Source organism: Bolinopsis microptera, chromosome 10 (assembly GCF_026151205.1).
Source record: "Bolinopsis microptera isolate Bmic1 chromosome 10, MBARI_Bmic_1.0, whole genome shotgun sequence".
In the NCBI taxonomy this organism is placed as follows: domain Eukaryota; kingdom Metazoa; phylum Ctenophora; class Tentaculata; order Lobata; family Bolinopsidae; genus Bolinopsis; species Bolinopsis microptera.
In genome coordinates, this window is record NC_087081.1 from 9,423,788 (window position 1) to 9,441,670 (window position 17,883).

Here is a 17,883-nt window from a genome sequence, read left to right on the forward strand (position 1 = left end):
ACTAAGTGCTAATCTCTTAGGGGTCCTTAATAATACGATCAACATTATACAATCTTAATGAAAAACCTTTTCCAGTGTCCTAATAAGACCAGTTTATATAGATTATAGAGCTGTCAGGGCTTAATAATTCCTGCTGGAATTTGATTGAATTTCGTGTCAAAGATTTGAGCAAAGTAAGGAATTTGAGTTTAGGGAATCACAACCGTTGCTTGATCTCACCCTGTCACTTTCATGGTTGCACATGACACGGTTAACTTTGTCTGTGATACAGTGTCCCACAATGTGTACAAGGCAATATGACGACCGCAGTGGGTCCGTTATAAAGTTATAATACCCCCCTTTACTGCAATACAAGCAATTCTATTAGACATTTGTGTGTATACAATGGAGAGTCTATGCGCAACGCTTTTTAGATCTATTTCTAATTTGTCATCCTGTCTTCGTAAACTATTGTATTGATAATCATAAATTTAAAAATGTCATAATCCCTCGTTATTGAGGGAGAAAAGATATTGAAACAAAAAACTGCATTTTTCGAAACATTTATTTGAATCATTTAACGTTAAAACCGAGTCATTTTATAATATTACATCTTTTATAAAGCAAGGACACCGTTTTTTAAACCAATATTTACCAAATTGTGATCGTATTATAGAATTACTATAAGCAACTGGAAGTGGAGGTGGAAGAAAGACTAGTCTGTCTGCACATTCCAAGCCTAGTTCCACGACCATTTAACTTCATCCCGATCGTACTTATAAAATATGCAGTCTGCAGCTACAGTCAGTATTGTAGCGTTGTAGCTTTTGTAGGGCAAAATGGGGATATATAGTCTGAGATAAAGGTTGAGACCCGTTCATGAGTATATTGATTACTGGGTTGATTCCTGGACTGAATCAGCCTCTCTCTCTCCGCTAGATCTTAGATCTGTCAGTATAAAACAAGGAAGCTAACGGCTAAGTGATCAGGTCCCCCAGGTAACGAAAATGATGTTGTTAATGTTGTCAATGTTGTTAATGTTGTTAATAGAGTGGGCAGCCTTTTATAAGTCAACCAGAGCTTAATACTTAAGGACCTCACTTCAACATGTTTTACAAATTACAATACGAGTAAAGTTTTGTGAATAGAGTGGTCAAACTATTATAGTCAACCAGACTCAAATTATGTTGCAGTAAGTATAGTCCACTTCTATACCATGGTTTTTGGGATGAAAGATTTATTGTAGAATAACCGTGTTGTACAGGGGGTCACTTATATTTTCGCGCTAAAATCAGCTCTGACGTTCGCCAGACATGTACGTGGGAGTTATTACTTATTATGCATTTTATAGATGATAAAGACATACTCTGCATTTGTATTCGTCACATATTATACATGCACTGAGTAATTTGATTAATCGAGGGATATAACATTTGCTTGCAAATCAAAATTTCATTAATCATGGTGAATTTTAGGTTACACTTACTAAAATTGCATTACTTTGTATTAATGCTCTCAGCGAGAGCATTAATACAAAGTAATGCAATTCCTCGACAACTCAAACCAATGTGACAGTCTCACATTGGTTTGAGTTGTCGCGGCCCGGAGATCTTTCTTTAAAAGATCGCTATTCAAAGCAACAAAGATGCTAGAGAGTCATGTCAGTCAGTTTCTGTTCTGAATAGGGGTCAGGGACAAAAGGATTTCGCGATTATTTTGGCCAAAATTCGCGATACCGCGATTTTTAACAGACTAGGTATACATTAAATGTTTTCAAATCGCTGCCACGTCAAAACTATTTTACGAAAGCATATCAAATTTTCACGGAAAGCAAACTTAATCGATTCACAACTGTATTGAAAAAGAATTTAATATAAAAATATTGAAACTTTTAAATTATCAATGGAATAAATTGCCGACCTCTAAATATGAATTAAACAGGAATTAAGCAGGAATTAAACATGAAATGACCAAGGAGAACACTAACGAACTCGTCTTGGTAATACAGCAATTCATAAAGACGATCAGAACTCTAAAAATCGAGAGAATGCTATAAAAATAAAATCTTAAAAATTGACCGCGATACAATTTCACGAAAAAAAAATCGAATATAATAATTTAAATACGAGTAAAAAAGTCATGGAGATGAGTTAATGACGATGAGTAGGAGACGGAAGGTGATGACTATAAGACTTCTTTTCAGGAGGATTTCGAAGGTGAAAGGTTTCTGTGAGGTACTTACCAAATTCTGTTGCATGGAATGAGTTCATGATGGCCCCATATTCTTTGAGCATTATGAGGCTTTTAAGGTTGTCTGAGAGGTTGGACCGGAGGGAGTTGTGTAGTTGGGGCATTCATTTATGACGTGGTCCTCGGTTTCAAGGATTGGTGTTTCAAAGAATGGTAGTTCTTCGAAGAACCGCATGACGTCGGTGTCTGAGGAGCAGCAAAAGCGACATGTTTTCAGTGCTGTGTTGTAGCGATCTCCAGTGTAGCGACCTTTCTCTATCCTCAGATCGTGACTGCTAGATCGAAGTTTCGCAATGTTAGCTCTTTTAACCCTGCATGGGAGCTGTAAGTACGGTTCTTCACCAAACTCAGCTTTGACCGCAGTGTAGAATGACATTTTAGGCTGGTTGTGAAGATCCTTCTTCCAGTGGTTAACAAAAGTTTCGTGTATGTGTTCACGAGCCGGAAGGGTGTGGGGTAGGTGTGGCTTAGCGACAGTGCTCGTCTTGATGATAGTAGACCATGCATCATACCAGGTAAGGTTCAATTGTTTCTGTTCCTGAAATGTATGGTGCAAGAGGGTGTTCACGTTACCTAATACCGCTTGTGATGCTCTACAGAAGTAGGCAATACATTGAGGGAGGACGGTCACTGTCCAGGGGGTTCTACCTGTATCGCCGTAGCAGAAGTTGTTATTTGCCTTGTTGTGGACACCCAATATTCATTTAAGAATTTTCAAGTGAGTAGTTCCAAGAGCATCTTTTGCTGCTGCTATGGGAAGACTCGCTTATTGATTTTTTGAGAGGATAGCTTTCATGATGTTGGTTGATGGCAGCTGCAAATAGGGCAACCATATATGGCCACTGGCTTGACTATAAAGCTATCAATGAGTTTTAGCATCGTGCTAGTGGTAAGGGCTCTCGTGTCAATAGTTCGTCTCAAAGAGAAGAATGAGCGAAGAGCTTTCTTCCTAAGTTCATCGATTGCTTGTTTGAAGGAACCGTTCAGAGAGAATTGGATTCCTAGATAGCAGCATTTTCTGACTGGTGCGATGTCCAAGTTGCCTAGTTTGAAGCCGTAAGCACATTTCAGTATTCGTGAGCTTGTGTTAAAGACCATCAAACTGGTTTTGTTGATATTCACAGACAGCTCCCACTTTTCAGTATAGTCATGCAAGCAATTAAGCAGTTTTTGTAAGCTGTCCGCATCCAGCGCTAAGAGGACCAGGTCATCTGCCCATAGGAGGTGACTTATTTACATATTATGTGTAAAATACGACGATTAGAGGTCACTACGCTGCGCGCAGGGGTGTTAAACTATAATACATAAAATTTGTCGCAAATAATGGGAAAAATCGTGATTCCGTACATGCCGCGATTTCCTTTGTCCCTGATAGGGGTTAACAATGATTATCTGTTATCCCTCTCCCGTTTTCTTTTAGTGAGCGTCATAGACTTAGAGGGAACTATTGTTTATCCTTTAAGAAATGGGGGGCGCGATTCTTGATGCCTGATTTATTAAGCTCATGGTGATCGTCAGCTATGCACCGTCTCCTCCAGCACTCTCCATCACAAGCCTAACAGTAACACTATTGTTGCGGTAAACATAATTTGAGATTACTTTATATAGTCACAGCATTTTAATGCTACTTTGGGATGGCCCAAGCTTAGGTGCCCTGTTGTTTCAGTTTGCTGATATGATTGTAGTAATAGTATTGTAGTAATGACGTTATTATGACAATGATACTGCTATAGTGAGCTTTAATCTCGATGAAGGAGGGCCATGATCAAACTGTTCAAGGCTACTTAAAGAAGGAATACATGATATGAAATATGAAACGCATAATTCTAATTATACTTATAGAAGGATTGAGGAATTACTGGATTTATATTTGCTTGGTTTCGCAAGGTTGTATGACTCAGAAGTTGACTCTGAGGCAAATATTCCATTATAGAACCGCTTAAAAAGATGTCACGTGAGAGCCTGAGAGACAAGACTTGCGTCAACTATTTAACGACACAGCGACATCAAGTAACCAGACAGAATAGCTCTGAGATCATCTCTCAAACTCGTTTAGTAGCTGTTATATCATTTATAAATCGTTTCAAGAATGAAGTAATGATATATCAAGAGGAAGTTCAAATATGGAGAAGAGGCATACCATTTACAAGTTTAAGGATGCGCGATGCAGCTGTCATTGATTTTTAAAAGTTGGTAAATTTCCATGTTTGAAATTTCTTGATTGATGCCATTACATTCATTTATAGATGATATCATAGTTATTATTATAAACGTGTTTGAGAGATGATCTCAGAGCTTTCCAATGAGTTTAAATAGTGCTATTTCGAAGGTACTTCTCGGAGGAACCTCAAAACTCCACTGTCAGCAAGAGAGTGAAGCTTTGCGTTGAGAGTTTCAGTTAACAGACATATTCCTGCAAGGATGTGATATTTATATATATTATATTGGTGAGAGAATCTTTTATTGTTGATTATACATCCAGGTTCACGTACTGTAGTGCGACACGTACTCTAGTGCGACACGTACCCTAGTGCGAAACCTCCAAGATCGACAATGTCGCAGTAGAGTACGCTACCTGGATCGTAGTGCGACACGTACCCTAGTGCGACAGAGAACTTTCAAGGCCGACACTGTCGCACTACAGTGCGCTACCTGGACTGTTATAGTGCGACACGAACTAAAGTGCGACAAAACACTTTAAACATTCAATAAAAATTTTACTTTCCATTTTTAATGACGAGAGTGTAGTCGTGTATGAGTAATGGGGTTAAATATAAAATCAAAGATTGCAATCACAATATTCAAATCATTGTTCCAACACACTTCAACTAATCCATTCTGTAATAATCATCGTAGCTGTCAATCACAGCGTTCAAGCGACGGTCGTAATCAGTCCACTTCTTCAGTCGGCGAAGAAGCATCTTCATTCTTCTGGTTGATCTTCCATTGGGTTAGATCCTGCTCCTTCTTCAGGACGTCGATAAATCGCCAGATAGTAGGGTTGGTGCAGCCCATCAAGGGGGAGAGGAGGTTTGTGTTCCGACCCAGGTACGTTCGTAGTAGTCACTAGGCAGCAAAGGAATCCATCTCCGAAGGAAGGGTTGCTTTCAGCTGCGTCCAGGTCACAGTAGTGTTGTTCGTCAGACTGAGACGTCCGGAGCAGGTCTTCTCAGTGCATCGCAAGTAGGTCTTGTCGTCGCGATTCTTATCCAGGCAGTAGCGGTATCCGTCGTAGATAACGTTTCTTGAACCAGTAGTGCGTCCAGGAATGAAGGTGATTGAAGAAGACATGTTGATGTTGTTCGATGCTTTGGTAGAATCATCGTGACCTTATTTATGGCCCAAGCATATGAACTTGTTATCCCAATCGGAGATATACCTTCATACGATGCGTGTGATAGGAATGAGGATCATATGCTGCTTAAGAGTTACCCAGTGGATCACACACTGCATACGTGGCTTGAACTGACCCGAAGGAATTATGATCAGTGGATAACTTCGAAACACGTGATGTGAACCGACGAATCGTATTCGCAAGATCAATTCGAAATAAGTGACGTGAACCGACCCGACGAGTCACTTAATGGTCCATAAGAAGGATAGGATGTGACCTGAACTTGGAAATAAGGCAGGATATTTTGTCGCACTAGAGTACGCTACCTGGATCGTAGTGCGACACGTACTGTAGTGCGACAGAGGGTGTTTTTGTCGGACTTCGCACTAGAGTACGTGTCGCACTAGAGTACGTGTCGCACTACAGTACGATTACCTACATCCAGGACTTAAAGATTGAAAGCTGTTTCTTTATAATATACAAGTGGTTCAAATTATTTAATTTGTGGATTAGTTTGTGAATTAATTAGTTTGATCATTCTTGTCCAGCTCATAAACGTTACAAATCTTAACCTTAATGCGCATTTTTTATTCGTTATAATTATATTTGTCTAAATCCACTATTAGAGACTCGATTCGAGTGTTTCGTAACTTGTTCAATAAATTTCACATTTTTGTAGCCTGCAGACAACAGATAACAGCTTTTTTCACATCGCTAGGCCCTTACAATTATAAACGGCTATAAACGGCTTTTATAGCTCTAAGTCTAACTCTGTAATAAGAGCGGCTTCCAAACTTCCATATACCTTACCGGACTTTACCGGCTGGACTTACCGGCTGGACTTACCGGCTGGAGGCCCTAGCGTTCATTTTAATGTTTGTTTTTCAGATATAATGATTTAGGATTGAAAACTCTAAATTATTAATTTATAATTGAAAACTCTAAACCATTATCTACACTCAGTACAGTGCCCGGGAATGATCATACTGGTGGTTATCCAGTTTAGGGGATCATTAATTAGGGAGATGACTGTTGACTAGATTTACTACGGTTAAATAGTTTGACTAGAGCTATACGTTGTGGGGGCATGCACTGAATAAGGGTGACGCGCGCTGCTGCATTCACGAATTTGTCAGTTCGAGTTTGATTAATTTGAAGCATTTGGATACGTGTTTGACTTTGTTTATAAAGTAGTGGCAACTGCTTCAAGCATGAGCATTTTGTTGAATTTATGCATAACTTTAAAGTACAACTAATTAGAAGTGTTGTTTATAAAATCGAGACAGTTTAATGTCGTCGGCAGGTTAATTCGTTTGGTTAGTTTTCGTCTGGGATAAAATAACTTCTAAAGAGTTAAATTTAGTAAACATTTGTTTTGACGTATAATTTAATATCTGATTGTGCAACTTAAATCATTTTATTTCGCTGTTATTTAAAGCATTGCGGAAGTTGTTATTTTCCAGTTTGGTTAAATGTATCCCAACTGAGAGATGCAGTATAAAATGTTATCACTTGACAACTCTATACTTCTATACATTAGCGTTATTAAATACATTTTACTCTCTATACATTAGCGTTATTAAATACATTTTACACTCTATACATTAGCGTTATTAAATACATTTTAATCTATAACTCTAAACTCGATACATTAGCGTTATTAAATACATTTTGATTTAGCGATATCTGTTTGCATGATACATACATCTATCAAATCATTAGCTGTACTATCTTATTATGGCAGAATAACTGGAACGTACAATGACCCAAATACTGGACAACCCCTATTTCATGATATTCCTATCTTCCACCCTTGTCCTGTTTTGCGCCATCGGCACTCTCGGTATGTTTTACTCAAATCAGCTGTTTATTTTTGACCTGGATTGTTTTAAATTAAATAGTTCTAATATTTTTAGCACTTTTATTTATACCGACCTTTTTATTGGATAAATGTAATTTATAGTTTTTAACATGATCTGAATAACTAAATTGACTCGGTGTTCGATTTACCAAAAAAAGGTCGTACTTTTGAATCGTGAGTGTTTAAACAGAAAAACTGAAAAACTTGTCTGAAAATGAGATTTTATGTAGTTTTAGTGACATAACAATTTCAGGTAATATTCTAGCATTGATCTGTGCTACAAAAAATCCCGCTCTCCGGACGGTTGGAAACAAGTTCATCCTCAACCTGGCGGTTTCAGACTTTTTCATCTGCACATGGACAATGCCAACTGTTGCCCTCTGCGTGATACGACGAGAGTGGACTCTTGGTGACCTAGGTATGTACTAACATGACTTTTTGAGACCTATAGGTATACCCTAACTTGACTCTCGGTGAAAGTACTACGCACTTTCTGTCGCACGTCAGAGTTGTCTAAGATTAAACCCTTCACATCACTTGCCCGGTCGTGGGGGTCCGTATAATTTATAGCCCTCAGACGATGTTGAGTTATTAAAAAAGGTTAAGTATCTTTGTCGGATTGTCATTACTACTGCGGTCTTAACTATGTTAGATGTGTAGTTAGATGGTTACAAATATTTACCCTGAAAACCGCGGGGAACTACAGATATCTGATAGCTATGAATATATATATAAATATTATAAGTATAAGTACAGTAAAAAAGTATTACAGTATATACATAAATACTCTAGATTGTTTGCCGGATTCATTGATCTGCTCCAGTTTGCTGTCAATACACTCACAGTTGCTTGAGACTAAAGAATTAGTAGTAAATCTTTCAAAGTACGAAATATCTCTTTAAAAGAGCATCCTAGGCACCTTATAGATATCAAAACGCATAAAAAGAAAACAAAAACATCAACCATCTTCTAACTTCTTCCACTCCTCCCTATCTAAAGCTAAAAATCTAAGGTCTTCGAAATCAGTCAAATTCTTAAGTCTAATATCAAGATTTCTACTAGTCAAGTCTTTTCTAATAACATTTAATAAGTTTAAACATGGTCTACCCCGTCTCCCTTCCATAAAAATATCAGAATTTATAGCAAATAACATAGAGGTGTATGCTGGTGAGTCTTCCTGTCCTCTTAAGATATGTCCTAACATTCTCCATTGAAACTTAGAGACTCTCACAGACAAGGGAGTGACATAACAACGAGCATTGAGTGCCTCATTAGAAATAACCCCAGTAGGCTTTTTTAACTGAACATATCTGTTCTTATCTTGTATAAAAAATATACCTTGCCGGTCATTATTATAACAAATTATCCGTCCATTAATATCATCACCACGTGACGTCACACATCTCACCACGTGACGTCACACACTCCATCTTTAATCTGTCTCGAGTGTCAATTAGTGAGTCCTGCTGAACTGAAGTGTGGTCACTATATTCCTACTGAGGTGTGGTCACTGTATTCCTACTGAGGTGTGGTCACTATATTCCTACTGAGGTGTGGTCATGCTATATTCCTACTGAGGTGTGGACTCTGTATTCCTACTGAGGTGTGGTCACTATATTCCTACTGAGGTGTGGTCACTATATTCCTACTGAGGTGTGGTCACTATATTCCTACTGAGGTGTGGTCACTATATTCTTACTGAGGTGTGGTCACTATATTCCTACTGAGGTGTGGTCACTATATTCCTACTGAGGAGTGGTCACTATATTCCTACTGAGGTGTGAACACTATATTCCTACTGAGGTGTGGTCACTGTATTCCTACTGAGGTGTGGACACTATATTCCTACTGAGGTGTGGACACTGTATTCCTACTGAGGTGTGGTCACTGTATTCCTACTGAGGTGTGGTCACTGTATTCCTACTGACTACTGAGGTGTGGTCACTGTATTCCTACTGAGGTGTGGTCACTATATTCATTATTCCTACTGAGTTGTGGTCACTATATCCTTACTGAGGTGTGGACACTATATTCCTACTGAGGTGTGGTCACTATATTCCTACTGAGGTGTGGACACTATATTCCTACTGAGGTGTGGACACTATATTCCTACTGAGGTGTGGTCACTATATTCCTACTGAGGTGTGGTCACTATATTCCTACTGAGGTGTGGACACTATATTCCTACTGAGGTGTGGTCACTATATTCCTACTGAGGTGTGGACACTATATTCCTACTGAGGTGTGGACACTATATTCCTACTGAGGTGTGGTCACTGTATTCCTACTGAGGTGTGGTCACTGTATTCCTACTGAGGTGTGGTCACTATATTCATTATTCCTACTGAGTTGTGGTCACTATATCCTTACTGGGGTGTGGACACTATATTCCTACTGAGGTCTGGTCACTATATTCCTACTGAGGTGTGGTCACTATATTCTTACTGAGGTGTGGACACTGTATTCCTACTGAGGTGTGGTCACTATATTCCTACTGAGGTGTGGTCACTGTATTCCTACTGAGGTGTGGTCACTATATTCATTATTCCTACTGAGTTGTGGTCACTATATCCTTACTGAGGTGTGACACTATATTCCTACTGAGGTGTGGTCACTATATTCCTACTGAGGTGTGGTCACTGTATTCCTACTGAGGTGTGGTCACTATATTCCTACTGAGGTGTGGTCACTGTATTCCTACTGAGGTGTGGTCACTATATTCCTACTGAGGTGTGGTCACTATATTCTTACTGAGGTGTGGTCACTATATTCCTACTGAGGTGTGGTCACTATATTCTTACTGAGGTGTGGTCACTATATTCCTACTGAGGTGTGGTCACTGTATTCTTACTGAGGTGTGGTCACTATATTCCTACTGAGGTGTGGTCACTGTATTCCTACTGAGGTGTGGTCACTATATTCCTACTCAGACTTTCCCTCATTACTTAACATGGAGCCTTGTTTTCAACTCCAGGGCCTGGTGTCGCTTATATGTCGCTTATATGTAGTATAACATGACGTGCAACTAAACAGTTAACCTGCAAAGATATTGCAAAAATATTGATCGTCAAATTGTCACATTTATAACTCACAGCGCCGTGAGCATCTGATCTGTCAAAAAATCACTTATAATTCGAGGTTTCATGAATTTATAATGTCACGCCTATAACCATTGACCACGCAGTCACTATGGCAGCACATGCAGTCACCATGACAGTACATGCACAGTCATACTTACAGATATAATGATAAATAACAGGTAGATTCGTCTCCGCACCTGGGTCTCCAGTTAAACCTGAATTAAGAGCAGATCAAATTAAACAACACCATATTGAGATGGGTCTACCAGTATAACTAAAATTTCTCCGCTAGAAAAATTAACGGTTTAATCATCGGAAATATAGTTTGCCACTGTAGCAAAGCCGAAGTATGAGGTAGTGACAGACAATTAGCTAAATTCTATTTTTTAACATACCATGTAAGCTATAATTTGAGTGCCGGTGGAGTGCTGGTATGCACCTCTCTACATTGATTTTGACCCTTAGTAGAGCCTTGTAAGAGTAGTTGTAAGAGTAGTTGTAAGAGCCGTTGTCAAGAATATTGAGAAAATAACTCGTGCACTAACAAACACCAACGAACATATTTATGGGAACAGACTTTTAGGGATTGCAAAAGAAAATGAGTGGTTGTAAATGAACTAGAAAAATCGAGTGAAGAAATTTAGGATGTGATTTCCATGTTGTGTTTATCCAACAAAATGATAAGAAACTAAATTATATACATTAAACAGCCCCTAACCCAATATCTGTTTACAGCGTGTGAGATCGGAGGGTTTATTGACAACGTGATGCTCACAGCCTCCGTTTGGACACTCGGATTCTCCTCTCTCAACAGGTACTTCAAGATCACCAAACCCTTCCAGTACGCCAGCTTCATGAACCAAAGGAACAGCAATCTTATCATTTCTGCAATCTGGATCATTGCCATTCTTACTGCTGGTTTGTTTTTCAGAGTTTATTTTTGTTTTGATGTTCATTCATTGAAAAAATTTCAGGTGATAACTTAATAAGGTTAAATTTGAATGTTATTTTAAAGACACAGACTACTTATTTTTGAGCAATCAACATATCCTTATATAATATATAGTTCATACTCTACAATTTAAGAATTTATAATGATCTTGCAACTTTCCCACGGGTAAGATTGAATGATACCATTTATACCCTTTCTTGGCTTCATCAATTTCTCTGATTGTTGAAACATTTATAAATTTCATATCATTTTACACTGTTTCACGAAGGAGCTGCCTGGCACAAACTCAAACTGTTTAATACAACAGCTGACCTACTTAGTACTTGAATCTAAGATCTGTCATTCCCTTGCATTGTGAAACTTGCTTATGGAGCGAGCTGTCAGCTAAACAGTACTTGCGTCAGCCACGGTTTCGAGCTGTCAGTCCGATTTACCCGTGGTAAAGTTTAAAACTGTAATTAGATCTTTTAAAGGCATTGACCTTACAGTTTTTGTTAATTAACAGATACCAGGGACCAAACACGAAGGGTGCCTCCCTCACAAACTCTCCTTAAACTGCATAATTACGATCTCTGGCGAGTTGGGGTTAATGCATGTATATCGCTTGAAATCAAAGTTCACGAATCAATCCAATTTTAAGGTCTTATTATGAAGAGTGACTAGACTGTTATAAGATCATTAGAGCTTTAAAGTTGATACCGGATGCTAAATTTTGAGATTACACCAGGTCTCCTGCGACAATGTAATATTTGTTCTGCACCATCATCAGCTGCAATCAAGAACTCAGAACTGTTTTATTAACAACCTGTCATGTAAAAACCTTTATGGTATTTTCTACGTTTATAAATATGATATCACAATTTTTGTAGATCCTAAATGTCTCTGCATTTAGCGAGGAATTCATAAAAAGTAACTCTTCAAAGCTTTGCTAATTGACTTATATAATTGCTGAACTTGCAGACGGTATATTATTGCCACGGGCCTTTATATTTGTAAACAGCTATAAGACTTTGAGAGTAATTTTAAATGGTCGAATATATTGAGGAAGAACTGCCTAAACCTCTAAATGCCCTATAAATACAAAATCCCGGCATAGAAGTTAAACTTATTTAACCCTAGATACAGACCCTAGTGAGGGACATTATTTGACACAAATCATTATCAAACATCGAATGTCGGAAATCATGTTAGTTTAATGAAATTCATTATGTATTCATTATGAATACTTTGATATGAATATTGTAATAATAACTGTTCCTGGAATCCATGGAGTAGCGTTTTCTTGTCACGCACATCTCGAACACATCTCGAATTAATTGAAATAAACGAGTGCAAACTTTAAACTTTTGCGGCCCATCTTACACAAACTATTTTCTCTGCTAAGATTGATTTAAGGAAAAAAAGGTGAAATTTATTCATCTCAGGAGGCCAGTTTACCAAGTAAGATGCCTAATTCTTTACTCAATTGTTCTAACCTACCCTCAGGTCCTCCTCTTGTGGGCTGGAACTCTTACAAGTTCAACGGATCCCTCAGCTGCGGTATCCACACTATAAACATGTAGGTTATAACCTAGGATATTGACATGTAGGATGACATGTAGGATATTGTAATGTAGGATGTTGACATGTAGGATATTGACATGTAGGATGACATGTAGGATATTGTAATGTAGGATGACATGTAGGATATTGTAATGTAGGATGACATGTAGGATATTGTAATGTGGGATGACATGTAGGATATTGTAATGTAGGATATTGACATGTAGGATATTGACATGTAGGATGACATGTAGGATATTGTAATGTAGGACGTAGGTAACTTAATATTGAATATATTTTACCACCTATAGCTAATTTTTGTGTTATCAATCAATTTCAGTAAACTGAGTTTGACTTTAATTCTAAAATTAATATGCTGTCTCCACTCTTTAGTTTCGCGTATAGAGTTTAAGTTGTCTGTCTCTGAGAAACATTACGGTTTGATTACCTAATGTCTATATTCCGACATTGATAAATTTGACATAATATCTTGATCAGACGACAGTTATCGAAAATTAAATGTGTCTGTATTACAATTAATATTTTGAGTGATACGTCGACTCACACGATGATTTTTTTTCTTTTTTTGACACGATGAACTCAATCCTGATACCTGAATATCCCAGGACGAGTTTAGCAGGAAGGTATTTTATCTACCTGACAGCCATGTACTTACCAGTACCACTATGTCTTATACTATTCTCCTACACTCACATCTTCCTGACAGCTAGACGCCAGTAAGTTTAGTTATTATTTATTATGATGATGCGTTATGGTCTTATCATTATGAGAATTCGTTTTGAGTTTTTTTGATGATCTAATGATTCGTAAAAAATTTAGAGAAGTACCCCACTGCAGTGAAATTTAAGATAAAGCCTGCAGAAATAAATGAAATGGATAACTACAATGACAAATTAAAGAAATGAAAAGAGTGATCAAGCCGTGATATATAATTTCGTAGCCTCACCTGATCCCAATAACTAACAGGAAAAAAGCCTCGAAAGCCCGGAAAATGAACCACTTCGCCACGACCAGCAACCTCAAAGAAGAGCCCAACAGAATCCCCGAGGAGATGCCCGGAAGGTCTTCAGAGGACATGCCCTCTGCTGAAGCTGTCTCCTACCCGAACCACACCGAGGATATGCTCCAAACGTCTTCTCAGCACGGGAGAAAGCCTCCTCCCCGACGGTCAGCACGGGCCTCAGGGAGACTGGACAGAACCACCATTATGATAATTGTTATCATCGGCATGACCATGATCACACAGATACCAGTCTGTTTTGTGTATGGTATCAACTATTTCTTGTTCGGGGACGACTCCAAATCACGGATTCACTTGCCGGACTACATAGACATATTACTTCACTGGCTCTTACTGCTGAACAGTGCCGCTGATCCCGTCATATACGGACTGATGAACCCTCCTTTCCGACGGGCTTATCTCAAATTCTTTAACAGTCTGAGGTATATTATGACTAAGAGAACCCGGGATAACACTGTTACCAGGAACGCAGAGTCTTACCTCTACAAATAGAGCTCGCAAAGTATATATAAAGCTCCTTCAATCTCCTATTAAATTCTCGGGTAGCCTTCATTATTTAATTGCCAAGAGATTGAGGGGGATGGTGGGTGTTGTATTGAATTTGACATATGTTATTAAATGCGAGTGTTCAACTTCTAGTTCAGACATTGTGGCGGTGTGTCAGAACGTTACTTGTAGTTGCCAAGGCAACTAAATTCTGACAGCTGCATCAGAGTATCTTAGAATGGTATGCAGTTTATGGTGAAAAATGGATATTTAAACTTTTATAAGCGGTTTAAATTTAATTAAGTATTTCAGACGTTTTGGTTCACTTAAAAAAAATTTATGAGCACGAAATGTTTGATTTATCATCATAATAAAAAGGTTCAAGCCGAATAATAAATCGATTAATCACTTTTTGAAATCATTTAATTGTCACTAAGGTTGGTGGACAGTTAGATGGAATTAACGTCGCTTGAAGACCCTCTTTAGCCAGCCTGGAGTTTACCAATTGGATTAAATGAGGACATTATTGATTCAGAACTTTATTTTATGAGGCAGAAATATTAAAATTCTGATCAAAAACATGGCCAAAAATATTTTTGCGCAGTGCCAACAATGATCATCATATTTTATACCAATAAAAGTTTTCATGAATGGAAAATTCTGTCGTGTCTAAATGCGAGAGCTGCAGTCGGGATATACAGTTGAACAAAGTATCTAGACGGTAACCCTGACTTGGTAACCTTCGTTACCAGGTTCAGTTACTATGGACCTCAGAGTAGACAATTAGCAAACAAAAAGTCAATCGCAACAATTATAAGGACAGGTTTACTATTTTCTAATTGAACGTAATGATTTATTTGTGCTTGTTTTTGTTTAATTTTCATGTGTTTATTGTTTAATGAATTTGATTTTACCATGCCAATATTTTGATATATTTAAATGACGCTATAATTGTAAAATTCCGTGACAAAGGCATGCGAATATATGTTTTTAACACAATACTCAATTTTATTTTAATAATCAAATTTATTTTGATATTTTTTGATTACGTAATCGATAAATCGTAATCAAATTGGTTTTGAAATATGCTTTTGCAAGTTTTACCAGTTTTTTTTGGGGAAATGATGCAGAAAATATCTCATTCAGAGATATTGGTATTTTATGGTACAATTATATCACCGCATACTATACAGCTATAATTCATACTTAAAGGCTTTAATTTTTAAGGATTCGGTATTATCATAGGACAGTATTATCATAAAACTGACAGTTACAAATTACAGTATCAAGCGATACTGATGTTAAATGGTATGTTATACTGTTATACTTCCATATTGAACATCTATAAGTATTATATGATATCCAGACTAGCAAATAATGCTAATATCCTTTTTAAACGCTAGATTGAAACAGTGTCTTGCTGCTGAATTTTGAGTGCCATTATGTCTTCGAATCGATTTTATAAGCAATTACTTAACTTAAAAGATAAGCTCTTCGTTGGTTAATAAATTTTCATCTCGAACGCTAAAATTTTGAAGTCTTAATTCTATAGATACAAATTACATGTCAGCTCATTACACCTTACCGTTACACCATTACATTAAGGCTTGCTATTTTAAATTAAACTAATGTATTAGAAAGTGTTTTTAATTGTGACATTCTCATTGTAATGTATAATTCTTTTTAATGTTTACATGTCAATAAAGTTAATGTTTTATATTAATTAGATTTAACCCTCCTCTTATATTGATTTGCGGTACCAAGAATTACTACCATATTTGGAATTACGACCTTATATGGTAGTAAACATTACTGTCGAAATTGTTGCGTGTCAAAAGAAATATTTGGCCGACATTCTACTGTTTATCCAAAACAACCTAGAAACAACCTAGAAACTTTAAATTGTCATATTTGATTACAAGAAACTTCGAAAATGATATGCTGTTTGAAGTTCCATTACCCTTTATAATCAAAACTTGTAATCTATTTGCCAGTTTTGTGAACTTATGAATTCTGACAACCGGGCGGTAAAGCCAATTAAATTATCAGAACGCTGTCACGTGCGTATAATGAATTTGTATCATCAATTTGAAATGCAATTCCTGTCATTCAAGACTCTGACACTATTTGACAACTCAACAAAAGATATGTCTCCCGTACCGGAACCATTATAAGCTTCCTGTAACTTATTAAAAATATTAAACTGTTAACTGTTTTTCAAGGGATAACGATGAAATAACTTTACTGACTATACTGTTAAACTAATTCATTTACATGCATAGTTACATACTTATTCTATTCCAGTTCAATGTTTCAAGGTATTGTTTATGGATTTTATTTTTGCTTGAAGAGAACCTACGTTATAGGAAAACTAGAACAATCTGATAACATATTGAGGCTATTTCGTAGTTTTATCTCATTCCATTGTGTAAATGCTGTTTTGTGTGATACAATTAGTTGATTGATACAATCATAAGACAGTTTCTCATTAATTTCTAACCCAAATATTAATTTGTGACCAAATGATATAAACTGTGTAGCCTTCATCAATGATGAAACCACAATGAACTGCCATCTCACTGAAAATAGCAATTTAAGGTCAAACTTACTGAAGAAGAAAAGTGAAAATAACTGAAGATAGAAAGTGAAACTAATTGTAGCTGTGACTTCACATGATACTATCCAAGAATCATGTAGGTATAAACTCAAAATCATATATAGATAATAAATATATAGAAGACTAGAATCAATAGTTTAAAGAGTATAACAATTAAATATTTAGAAGCTGTTATGAAAATTAAAATTCTCACCATGACAAAACATTGACACTAATCTTCTGCGACAGTTTTTACAATTGTCACATATTAGAATCAGCAACAGGGTTGTCCATTACATATCCTTCGTCGTCCTCTTACACCCCTGCACGTAACAGTGGCGACGTAATTGATAATGTCCCCGATCATGATGACGTGGACGGAGACGGTATGTTGTTATCAAATTCTAGTTTAAACTGAAAATGCATTTGGCACAACCGGTTCTCAGGAAAACAAAAATATGTGATTAATAATCATGTATTAATGTTATTCATAGTCGCAACGTCTCAGTAAAATACATCATAACATTATCATTACGTCGTAAAAATAAAGTATTTGTAATACTAATACTATTACATGCAGCCATAAAAATAGGTCGTGGATCGTATTTTCAATTTGGGATATATTTCTAAGTTTCTCAAGAGTTCGACTTTCTAAATAGTTAAATTACAAATTTTGAATTATGGAGCCGCTGTAAATTAAATTAAAATTCTCACCAAGACAAACCATTGACACTCATCTTCTGCGACAGTTTTTACAATTG

At 37.0% G+C, this 17,883-nt stretch overlaps 1 protein-coding gene across 1 annotated transcript; it reads left to right on the forward strand.

Moving 5' to 3' along the window:
- The first annotated feature begins 7,324 nt into the window (after window positions 1-7,324).
- On the forward strand, window positions 7,325-14,532 carry LOC134821597 (probable G-protein coupled receptor No18). The gene is made up of 6 exons (XM_063832297.1): window positions 7,325-7,406; window positions 7,678-7,842; window positions 11,240-11,422; window positions 12,942-13,014; window positions 13,625-13,735; window positions 13,986-14,532. The coding sequence occupies exons 1-6, from the start codon at window positions 7,325-7,327 to the stop codon at window positions 14,530-14,532; spliced, it is 1,161 nt and encodes a 386-aa protein (XP_063688367.1).
- The last annotated feature ends 3,351 nt before the right edge of the window (window positions 14,533-17,883 follow it).